The 12,705-nt window shown below is 46.6% G+C and overlaps 1 protein-coding gene across 2 annotated transcripts in view; it reads right to left on the reverse strand.

Annotated features, from left to right (window-relative positions):
• Window positions 1-12,705, reverse strand: part of BTBD11 (BTB domain containing 11) — a 281,678-nt gene that overhangs the window by 108,720 nt on the left and 160,253 nt on the right. For both annotated transcript variants that reach the window (XR_006735691.1, XM_045553022.1), the window contains exon 2: window positions 7,587-7,736. Coding sequence is in view for 1 of the 2 variants with exons in the window: in XM_045553022.1 (XP_045408978.1) it covers window positions 7,587-7,736 (150 nt within the window). In the remaining variant the exon portion in view is untranslated. The remainder of the gene's footprint in view (window positions 1-7,586; window positions 7,737-12,705) is intronic.

Here is a 12,705-nt window from a genome sequence, read left to right on the forward strand (position 1 = left end):
CTAGCTGCCCTGAGTTTGGGTAGCTGGAGTTTTGTTCTAGGAGCCTACCTGAAAATCAGTCCACTAATGACTATGCTTCCCAAATGTCGCCATCTGGGGATCTCCATCATCATGACTCTCATGTCTGTGAGCTGCTCATACAATTTATTTACTTAATATTTTTCTTTAAATTGGTTCATCCTTTCACACAAATAAATTCATTTTAAAAGGAAACTTCCTATCAGTGCCATAAATGGAAAACCAATATTTTTCTAGTACTCATAAAAAACCCATAACAATTAAAATCGGAATAGAAAGTGTTTTGTGCATCACCTATGATCATTTCCTGCGCCACCCTTGGGGAAACGCTAGTCTAACCTGCCTGACTCAGGCTCATCTGTGCAGCCCCCAGGAAACCATTGCTCCTGCATGCCAGGTGTGATCACCCTGGGACGAAGGGTCACACATTCCTTCTGCCCAAACCCACGCTGAGACAACACCTTCACTTCCTTCCCTACTCTTCCTTTCATCCACAGTCAGCTACCACTTCCTGTTCCCCAAACCTCCCGCAACCCTGGGAGAGAGATATCACCATCTTCTTTTCACAAATGGGAAAACTAGGGATCAGAGTGATCAAGTCACTTGCTCTAAGTCACACAGTATAGAAGAGAAAACCAAGGCACTCTCTAGCATGATGAACTGCTGTGTAGCTCACCTCACCAAAACACCTGCCCTTGAGAAGGAGGGGGGAGGGAGAGAGAGAGAGAGAGAGACAGAGAAAGGAAAGGAAAGGAAGGGAAAGGAAAGGAAAGGAAAGGAAAGGAAAGGAAAGGAAGAGAAGGAAGGAAGGAAGGAAGGAAGGAAGGAAGGAAGGAAGGAAGGAAGGAAGGAAGGAAGGAAGGAAGGAAGCCATATATCAGCTAGGTCATTAAGTACAGAGTAATGAGAGATTGGGTTTTATGGCGAAGGAGAGGTGGAGGAACAGAGATGAAACAACAGAAGGCTCAACTCTGGATTCAGCAGGAAACTTGCCATTCATTCATTCATCCATTCATCAAATATTTATTGAGTCCTACTGTGTGTCAGATATTGTTCTAGGCACTGAGTACACAGTGATGTTAATAAAAGTCTCAGCTCTCATGGGATTTATGGTCTTGGCGAGTGAGACAGAAAATAAACAAATACAGATATAGAATGTCAGGTGATAGTAAGTGCTAAGAAGAAAATTAAAGCAGAAGAGGGTATAGAGAGTGGTGGGGGAGGGGTAGGTGGTCACAGGAGGGCCTCTCTGAGGAGGTGACATTTTGGCAAAGGCTTGAAGGAAGTGAGGGAGGAGCCTCGAGCACATCAGTGGAATAGCTCTGCAGCCAGTGCAAAGGCCCTGTGGCGGAACCATGAGTGGAATATTCAAGAAATATCAAGACTCCAGTGGCCACTTTGCCACCTGCAAGGGCTGTAGGTCCACCCTAGGGGCTGGAGGCAGCAGGGCTCTCTGAACAGAGCCCACGTGCATTTCACACAAGGGAGACCCCTCTGTCCAAGCAAGAAGGGCTGTTTTTGTGTATTTTTTTTTCTTTCTGGTGACACCGAGCAGAGACAATCCAGAAAACCTTTTTATGCACAGTCGTAAATTTATGGTCCTGTTTTAATTGCCTGTTCAGTGGGACAACAAGTTCACAGTCTAGTGTGAAAAGGCAACGGGAAGAGGCATTTTACAATAAAACCCTTATTTTTTTTCCCTTTGAACAACAGAAAGCAAACACTGTAATTAATGACTGTCAGCTGAGGGTTAACTGGGAACTTGGGGGCAAGGCTGGGTGGCAGGCAGAAGAACCAAGACAAGGTCTCAGGGGACACAAACATGGACTGGACGAGACCAGAGGGAGAGGAGCCAAGGGCCTCTGCTTCTCCATGGCCCCATAAGAATGGGGGGGACCTGCCTTCCCCTGCCCCCACTCATGGGTTCAGGGAAGGAGACCCAACGCCCACTACACTCTTAAGCCAACTGTGAAGTTCAGCAACGTGCATATTTCCTAGGGCTCAGGGCCAAAGAATTACCAGCCTGTGTCCGTTGGGGGACCTTCGTCCTGTTAGGTCACTGTGGCCTGATTTAGCTTCCCAGCCGAATATTTAAAAACCTGCCTAGGTTCAACTCTAGGTCCCTGAGCTCAAAATTCAGTTCAATAGAAAATTTAATATTTGACTGGGGTTTCATTAAGAGTCCCAGTCACCTGCCACATTTTCTTCAGGTTTTGTTTCACAGACTGGTTCACTTCAGGTCATTCATTTACTCATTTGATATTCAATGGGCATTGCCTGAGCTGTGGGTGCTGTGTTAGGTGTTCAGAATACAAAGCTGATTTGAACACAGCCTAGCAGAGGGGAAACAAAAAACAAGACAAAACCAAAAAACAGAAACAAAAAGCCTTGAATTACAACTCTGCCACTTACTGGTTGTCTGGCCTTGGGCAAGACATTTATCCTCCCTAAGTCTCAGTTTTCTTATCTGTGAAATGGGAATAATAATACCCTGAATTTATTCAAAGCAGTTGGTACACAGTAGGTGCTCCAGAAATAAGTGGATGTATTTTTGTCCCAAGCTGGAACAGGCTGGACAAAAACAAGTGCTCTGGACATTCCAGTCAATCAGGGCAGTTCTGGATTTTAATATGATGCCCTGAGAAGGCAGGCAGGGGTCACCAGGAGGAGTCCTCGTCTGCAGGGCTGGTCCCCTATCTAGGTCCATTCGTGGTCGCTTGACAACACGGACACGTCCTGAGAAATGTGTCCTTAGGCAATTCCATTGTTCTGTGAACACCGGAGTGCACTTACACAAGCCTCGATGGTCTAGCCTGCGACACACCTGGGCCACACGGTTCGGCCTGGTGCCCTACAGCCTATAACTCTTACTGCATGTTGCTGTGCTGAACACTTTAGGCAACTGTAACACAGTAGGAAGTATTTGTTTATCTAAACCTATCTAAACACAGAAAAGTATGAACTAAAAATAAAATTCTAAGCCGTCTTTTAAATGAACTGACCCTTCTTGGCCAAAGGACCCCAGAAACACCTTAAAACCGAGTTCCCAGCCACGACAGGATGGGAGAGATAAAACACATGCGCATGTTGTCTCTGTTCATAAATACTCGTGACTCCTCCTACAGATTATGAAATATGTATATTTAGCCACCCTGCTCAGTATACTGATAAAATCCTGTTGCTTTTGTCTCTGCCTGGAAGCACGCGTTCCCGGCTTGTGGCAGAGAGCCGTGTGTCCCAGCCTGCCAGAACGGCCACCGTGAGCTGTAAAAAGACCCTTTATGAGAAATAAAGCTCTCCTTTTTCCAAAGTATAAACCTCATTACTTTTTTTTTTTTTTTTTTTTAGCTTAAATGGTACAGTAAAAATACAGTATTATAATCTTAGGGGACCACCGTCATATCTGTGGCCCATCAGTGACCAGAACATCACGTGGTGCATGACTGTGCTCGTTGCAGTACTCGGTCACCCTTGTGAATGTTCACATCGCCAGCAGAGACCACACCAACACCCTGACCTTACAGAGGGCGCCTGGCTCGCAGGTCTCAGTGGAAACATCTGCTGGGCTTCCCCGGCGGGGAGTAGTTTGGGGGTAGGTGTGAAAGCTTCGCGTGGAGGAGCCTGGATCCCATCTTGAGCTCTTCAACTCAGGGGTATGGTTCATCTTGGACAAGTTGTTTGACCTCCTCTGCCTTCCATTCCCACATCATAAAATAGGGATAATAATAAGACAGTAGAAGTATTAATAATTCTTGTAAAGATTTATCATAGATCCAAGTTCATGAAACATCTGCTGCTTCTCCTATTATTATTAGCTATTAAGAAGGGGCTCTGCTCTTGGCCCTGGCCAGCCATGTCCCTGTTTCAACAAGAGCAGGGATGGCTGGGAACATACTTTCTCCATCTCTCCTTTGCCGAGAAAACAGTGGTTTCTATCACCGACATTGGCTGAGCAACCTTTGAATATGAAGAACAGCTCTCTATGTACACAGAGAGAGCAAGGCTATATTGATTTAGACTACAGAGCAAGCCAGTCTAAATTACAGTCAGATCAGAAAAGAAGCAATTTTATTACCTTCAGCAGCTGACGTGACTTATCAAAGTGCGTCTCTGTGCACACATTCTAGGGGCTGACTTAATAAATATGTACAAGATCCATCTGCAATTAGCAACACCCATGTGTGTGCCAACAATTCATATGCAAAAGTCAACATTCAACGCGGACAGTGTTTAATTTACGGAGCAAATTGTCCTTAAAAACAATTTATGCAGCAGTCACTCCTGCAGGCGGCCTGCTGAGGTGAAGTGCAGATTTGTTTAGCAAATCTTTTCTTGGGAGAGACTGCCAGAATTATGCAGGGCTCTAGAGCAGGAGCTAGGGGCCAGCAGGGGGCTTTGAGATATCCCAGGACAAACCTTTTTAGGGGCCATCTCCTGTGGGGACTTCTTCCTGGGTTATGGCCATGAAACCATGTCCCAACTCTGTAGCCAGGTTCTATCCATATTTCCAGGGTCATGAGCATGTCCTAGAAATTAGTGGAGTCCCAAACAGGTGGCATTTCTTCTTAGAGCAATGTTTCCTTAAGGGTGCTGTTTGAACTCTCTGCGTCTGAATGCCCTACCTGGGAGTATGTTAAAATGCAGGTTATTTCCTTATCACATTCCATTTGTTGCAGATATCTCAAAATATTCACACACATCACTACCTCAAAATTAGGGAGGTAGATCATCAGACCTGCTGTTAGATCTTGTAGTATCATGTGCTAATAAAAAAGCATAGAAATATTATATCATAATTTAGACTAAAAATATTTTGACAACTGACTTCTGATACAATTGGTTTCCTTTGTAATCCTATGCATGTTACACATTTAAAAATATTATTCTGAGGCAGGGTCCACAGGCTTCACCAGATTGCCAAAGGGGGGACGTCACCCAAAAGTTTAAGAACAACTGAACAACCAGCTGGCAGCTGGAAGACCCTTGACTGGAGGGATCTTGTGACTTCAGGGGTCTGAAGGGAATGAAGTGCCACTTTCATATTCAGGTGTCAGGAAAGTAGCTCTCTGGTGACCGTAGGGCTCCCTGTGGCTTGAATCAGCTCCTGGTTCCCTTTCCAGAGGTGCAGGCCACGTGCTTAACGGACGAGGCCCGTCCTGGGTGTGCAGGGAGCTCCTCTGGGAAGAGGCACAAGTTGCATTCTGGGCCCCGAATCCTTTCATAGTTCAGGATTTGCTGGAGTTTCAACACCAACTTCTACTTGAACATAATCCAGCATTGCTGTGATCAATGCCTCAATTCCATTAAGAACTAATATTCAGCTAAATTATTTGATAATCAATTGGATCATAAGTAAATACAGTATTATTTTCCCTTAGCTGCTCAGATTCAGAGAGCACAGCCCTGAGTTAGAGGGTGCACAGGCATGGCGAATTAATGCTCCAACTTGGGACACCCCAGCTGTGACCATCCCTCCCTTATTTCCACATTTCCCCTCCCTCCCTTCCTCCCTCCCTCCCCCTTCCTTCCTCCCTCCCTCCCTTCCTTTCTTCTGTTTCTTCTTCTTCTCTCTCTCTCTTCATATCTCCTGAGGACCTACTTTGTGCCAAGCAGTATTCTTGGTGCTGGGGTTATATCAGTGAACAAATCAACTATTCCTACCTTCAGGGAGAATATACTCTAGTAGGGAGAGAGAGAGACAATCAAAGAAAATAAGTAAAACACAGAGTGTGAGTGCAGGGGGCAGGAAGGGGAGTGCTCACTAATGGGTACCGGGTTACTTGTTAGGGTGATAGAAATGTTCTAAAATTCATTGTGGTTGTGGCTGCACAACTTGGTACATACACTAAAACTGCTGAACTGTAAACCTTACATAGGTAAACTGTACATGACTTGTATCTCAATGATGCTGTTATTAAAAGATAAAAAATACATAGATTAGGTCACAGAATGATAACTGCTGGGGACATAAAGCAGTGAAGGGGGATAGGAGTTGTTAGGGCCTGAACGTTTGCTGAAACCCTGACACTCAGTGTCAGTTTGGGAGGTGGGGCCTTTGATGGATGATTAGGGTTAGATGAGTCCATAAGGGTGGGGCCCTCACGATGGGATTAATGGCCTTATAAGAGGAAGATTGATCTCTAACTCTCTCTCTTTCTCTTTCTCCCACCATGTGAAAACACAGTGAGAAGGCACCCATCTGCAAGCCAGAAACAGGGCCCTCACCAGGAACTGAATCACCCAGCACCTTGATCTTGGACTTCCCAACCTCCATAACTGTGAGATATAAACCTCTCTTTTGAGTAACCCTGTCTACAGTATTTCGTTATAGCAGATTGAGCTGACTAAGACAAGGGTCCTCACGGTGTAACAACTTTAAATAGAGTGATCAGGGAACGCCTCACTGAGAAGGTAACATTTGGGTGAAACTTGAAGGTAATGAGGGAGCAAGCCATGTGGATATCTGGCAGAAGAGTGGTTCAGGCAGAGGTAACAGTATGTGCAAAGGTCCTGCGGTATGCCTGCTATGTTCAACAACAGCAAGGGGCCAGAGGGAGGGTGGAAGAAGGAGGTGTCTGGGGAATAGGGAGTGTGGAGGCCTGGAAGCAATTCTGGGGACTTTGGCTTTTCCTGTGGGTCAGACGAGAAGCCAGCGGAGGATTCTGAACAGAGAAGAGATGTGATCTGACATACACTTTAAATGGATCCCACTGTGGAAATCAATGGTGACCAGCCACCATTTATAGAGTATTTTACTGTGTACCAGGAAAACCCCTTTGTGAAAGTTTTCAGAATCAAAATGGAATCACTTGTGTAAAAAACTCTGACAAATAGAGCCCAGGAAGGCCATGAAGGGAGGGTTCTCAGGCACGAATGCCTGGTAACAAAAGACGCTGCAAAAATCACAACTTTCCACAAAGGCCATCGCAACCTTACACACACACACACACACACACACACACACACAACTTCTACAAGGACATCTGTCCCGCAACTGCCTGTCCGGCCTCAGATTGGTGCCACCTTTGTTATTAATCTTTGTAGCCGAGGATAATTATCTCAAAACAATTATGCAATCCTCCTCATTTTCCTTTAAAAACTTGTCTTCCTTTACCTCCCTGAATATGCATGTGTTTCCTATGGCACACGGCTTCCCATTGCAATGCCTATTCCCAAATACCCATCATTTTCTTTTAGAGGGTCTCCCTGTCTGTTTGTTATTTAGGTTGACAGCTTTATGCACACGACCTCATTGAATCACCACAACTACACTCTGAGTTAGGTACTGCTGTTTTCTCTATTTTATAGAAAAAGGAAACTGAGGCTCAGAAAGGATTAGGAACTTGACCTACATTAGTGGCAGAGCCAGGAAATTTACCAGGCTGCCCCAGCTCCAGAGCCCCCACCTCCTCCACAGACATCAGCACTGTCTAGGGTACACAGCAGGTGCTCAATAAAAGGTGGCACCTGGCTGGTTACAAAGTAGTGGGGTTGATGGATGCTGTGTCACTTTAGGTGCATAGAGGCCGCGTGTCAGCATGGGGGCTGAAGGAGCAGCGCCTACTTACTCAGCTCCGCGATGCTGCCCACGCGGGTGGCCAGCAAGGACTGCTCGATGGTCCTCAACTCCGACTGGCTGAACATGGGCAGTTCCCCCGGCTTGTTCGCCCGCTGCGGGTCTCTGTGGAGATTCAGGCTGTCTGGCAGGCACAGCACCCCTGCAGTCAGAAGGGAGAGAGAGAATGAAAGGAAAAATGATTGCTATTTTTCAATCAACCGAGGGAGGGGTGCAAAACCTCGCACAACCTCAAATTGCACCAGAGTCGGTACTGCAAAGCCGACGTGGGAACCGACGCTCTGGAATCCTTTCGTCATAGAGAGAGCTGTCCGGCTGTGTGAAAAGGTCTCCTCAAAGTCCTGACTTCCTGATTTCCACAGGCGTGTGGGCATTTGTCTGGATGCGCACAGTTCCAAAGGACACACAACAGAATCCTCTCCTCGGGCCTGGCGGGGTTTCTACCCACTCAGAGGCGCTTCCTGTGACCCTGGGGGTCACTGCCCTCACTCTCCCTCCCAGAGGCAGCCGTGGTCCCCAAGCACCCGGAGGAACAGTCTTTGCTGGCAATTGCTCCGAGGGCTTGCTTTACTTGCCCAGTAAATTGAACTCCGGGTGGCTGGGCTGCTATCTGCTAGACAAGCTTCCGGCTTTCTCTGTAGAGCTGTATGTCAGGCGGCAGAGGAGTCCCCATGGACTTCTGTAACTTGTATAGGGAATACTCATGGGAAATCCCTGGAATCCAATTATCTTCTTCCCTTCCTGTCCATTCCATAAGTATTTAGCAAGAATCTGAGAACCTACTTGGGTGGCTTACTGAGAAATAGCCCCTCGCCCCTTCACCACCCCAACCTACTGAGGCAGAGTATAATTCCTTGCTTCTTGACTTTGGGCTTCACTCTTTGTTTTTTTTTTTTTTTGAGACAGAGTGTCACTTTGTTGCCCGGGCTAGAGTGAGTGCCGTGGCGTCAGCCTAGCTCACAGCAACCTCAAACTCCTGGGCCTAAGCAATCCGACTGCTTCAGCCTCCCCAGTAGCTGGGACTACAGGCATGCGCCACCATGCCCAGCTAATTTTTTCTATATATATATATTTTAGTTGGCCAGATAATTTCTTTCTATTTTTAGTAGAGACGTGGGTTAAATCCACCCGCCTCGGCCTCCCAGAGGGCTTCACTCTTTGAACTTAACTTTGGTCAAAGGTACATTAAAGGACACAGTGGAATCAAAGGCCTGAAAAGCGATTGTAAAATTTAACTTGCTGTCTTGTGCCTCGCCTCTGTCCTGAGAAAAACATGCCCTGCTTAGCCTGCTGGTCTAAGGAGGGTGAGAGCCACAGAGAGCAAATCCAGAACTGACCCGCAACTTACAGCTGCCCTGCCTGACCCGTAAAAACAAATGTTTATTTGGTAGAGCACTGAAACAGTGGGGCTGTTTGTTACTCACCATTATTGTGGTGAAAGCTAACAGATACACCTGCCAAGTGGCAATCACTGAGGACACAATGAACAAGGGCTAAGGATACAGTGATGCATGAAACACACATAGTCCGTGTGCTCAGGGAGCTCCCAGTCTAAGTGAAGAAGACAGACTGCTACAGATGCAGCCACGAAACCATTTGATAAATGCTCTATGATAGGAGGAGATTAGGAACAAAGGGGTGTTTCAGGGACCTGAAGAATGAGTAGTTGTCAATAACTAGGAAGCACTTATTGAATGCCTACTGTGTTTCCAACCCTGCTGGGCATTTTGGAGATGCAAAGAAGCAGAAGACATACTCAAATCATTTATGAATTCACTGAAAAGATCAGACTGGCACTGACAAAATAATGTAGGAACAATAAAACAGTGTCCATATACAAGTGCTGAATGATTTAAACCGACTGGCAAGGTCAGGGGAGATAGAACGTCAAGGCCAGTAGTCCAAATCCCCTCCTCCCCCTGCCTGGACCCCACAGTCTCAGCAGACAAAGCCTCACCCTTTGAAGAGGGCACCCGTGTGAGGTGGGCCTGTGACACCCCCTCCTCTGGCCCCCACTGCCTATTCAGTGGCTCCAGCCACACTGAGCCACTCACTTTTCCCTAAATGTTTCACCTTCACACCTAACCGAGGCTGAGACAATGGGGAAGGCAATTCGAGCAGATGTTTTTTTTTTTTGGTATGAATAATGAATAATGGATGAATGATCCAAATGACCCTTAGATTTAATGTTCCCGTAATCAGGAAATGGAAGTAAATGTTTTTCTAAAATTGTTCTCCAACCATTTTTTCCCAAACATTTTTGACTGTGAATCAGAATAAGAGTATTTATATCACAGCCCAGTACACACACACACACACACACACTCTTCATGGTTTCCATAACCATGAAGTTATGGAAACCATATGGGAAAAAAATCATGGAAAATAACACTGACTCTGTGTGATGCACTATCATTTCTTTTTTCTTTTCATTTCTCTCTCTTCTATCTTATTATAAAAAATGCTGGCTGTAGCAGCAAAAGTGACTTCATGACCCACTCCTGGGGCACGATGGCAGTTTGGAAACACTGTGGCCTGTGCTGGTGCCTCACCTGGCGCTGACCGGATGTCACAGTCACCACTTACTGGGCCCTACCGAGTGCTGCACTTTAGGGACCCTCCGCTTTCAGGGAAGACAAGACCTTCCCAGAAATGCCCACCGTCCCAGGCCAGCCTCCCGCTGCTACATCACTCTCCTGCGCGGCCCAGGCCGGGAGACACTGAGTCATCCTTGCTTCCTCCAGTTTGCTTACCTGCCGAGACATTAAGTCAGAGGCTAAGTCAAGTAGCCCGTTGCCATGGCAACGAATCTTGGGCCAGTTCCTTAGCTGATGCCCCTGAGGTCTCTGACTCTAATTCCGGGACTTACTACCCCTTGAAGAGCTCACTGCAAAAAGCACCAGATATTCTTGACCCGGTATGACATGCGACACAAGTTTCGGGGTAGCGAGGCCCTGCGCTTAGGGGAAGGGGAGGGTGGTTGAGGAGCTTCACAGCAAAGAAGACCCGAGCGCTGGGCCCTGAATGTTGGGCAGAGGTTGTCTAATTAATAGTACAAATGACTCGCGCATTCTCACGGGATTGTTTTCTCGGTATTTGTATAATTCGCAGCGCGTTAACCCAGATCTGCATTTTAAAATGTTGCTTCACACGTTGGTTGAGGCACAAGCAAACAGGACTTGGAGTCTGGAACCCAGAGCTTCAGTCCTGGCTCTGCCACTTCCCACTGTGTTTGACCTTGGGCAGGTCAGAGAACCTCTCTGGACTTCAGTTTCCTCTTCTGTGAAATAGGGGTGATGTGAACAGTAACGGCCTTGTTTTCCTCATGGGACTTCTGGGGACGGGGGTGGAAGACGGGAGTTAATGAAATAATGTGTGTCGAAGTATTTTGCATGTGCTAAGCAAACAGTAGGTTCTCAACACATATTAAATGAGATAAAAAAATCAGTTAATGTGTACTAACCCAGCTTTGGGCTGCTTTATGCTTTATCACAAGAATCAACAATTTCCCTTGGAATTAGTTCTCCTTCTTTTAGAGGGCTATGAAATTTAAATGTGGAAATATAATTACTCAAAGAGGCTTTAAGAGCTAGATTACAGAGATTTGGGAAATCTATAATTGATCTATTAGGCAAAGATTATATACCAGGGTTTTCTTTTTTCTTTTTGAGGCCTTTCTATGGGGTATACACATAAACTGGAGTTATTTATTTATTTTTTGCATAAAAATCAACCCAGTCAAAAGAAGGCCCCAGCATCATATCTTAGAGTCAGGTGCAGGGCTGAGTTTCGGACAACTCATCAATTCCCATTATTGGAGCCAAGGAGACCCACAGCCAGACCCAGGTTTAAAGACAGAGGGAATTGAGGTTCAGATATGACTTTGACTAGACCTAAAGGAAGTAATTTCCCAGGAGAGCAGGTACTCATAAGCCAGCAGCCACGGAGGGCTTGAAGGGTCATGGTCTCCCTGAAATTCTATTACTGTGGCGTGTTGTGCATTTGTCTAAGGGGGGAGTTCATTCGAATTCTCAAAGGGGTTTATGAGTCTTGAAAAACGACGAATCAGTGCCTTTGAACGTCCACATTCCCACCATAAGAGGCTGCTCTGCTGTGGGACTGGCCTGGTGGGGCCGAGCGAGCCGGGCATGATGGGGGCCCCCAGCACCGAGATCCAACCTGCTGCTGCCCTTTGCACGCACCGAACGAGAACTCCCTGCTCTCCGGTCAGCTCCTGCATCTGCAAAGAGGGGTTACGCTATCTACTGCCCAGGTTTATTGTGGTGATTAAGCAAGATAATATACTTACAGCCTCTGGCCTGTAGTAAGAGTCTGATAAATACCCTGTTCCCACAAATGTGCAGTTTTGTTTATTTAATGTCTGGATTCAAGCAGCCTAGAGGATCATCTTTCCAAAATCATGTGCAACTGGAGACCGACAGCCTTTCGGTTAGGAGGTCATTCTGAACATAAAACATGACAGCCTCTGCTCTGGCTGGAACCCCGGGCCAACCACGTCTGGCCTTCTGTCTCTGAGGGGGACCGTCGGGGGTGCACTTCTGCCCCCTGTGTGCCCACCTTCCTATCTGCACAGGACCACCCTTTGGCAAATAAAGTGCCCCGATGTCCTTTCATTCTCCCTTCGGCTTTTCTCTGTGTCTACATTCTATTACTGGGCCCAGGGAACAGGGATGCTATTTACCCACAAAGAGAAAACCAAGTCAGACAGACATCAACGTTCATCCATTGAACCCTCAGTGATGACGGTGATGATGGTGATGAAGGAGGATGAGAAGGAGGAGACCAGCCAACTTTTACTGAGTACCAACTATGGGCAGCCACCGTGCCAAGCGCTTTACATATTTAAATTCAGATTTATTTTAACGCTCACAGCCACACTACAAGATAGGGAATCCAACATTTATTGGGAGACAATATGAGGTAACAGTTAAGAGTGAAGGCTCTGGGCCGGGCGCGGTGGCTCACGCCTGTAATCCTAGCACTCTGGGAGGCCGAGGCAAGAGGATTGCTCGAGGTCAGGAGTTCGAGACCAGCCTGAGCAAGAGTGAGACCCCGTCTCTACTAAAAATAGAAAGAAATTAGCCGGACAA

The sequence above is a fragment of the Lemur catta genome, chromosome 6, assembly GCF_020740605.2.
Source record: "Lemur catta isolate mLemCat1 chromosome 6, mLemCat1.pri, whole genome shotgun sequence".
Taxonomy (NCBI): Eukaryota; Metazoa; Chordata; class Mammalia; order Primates; family Lemuridae; genus Lemur; species Lemur catta.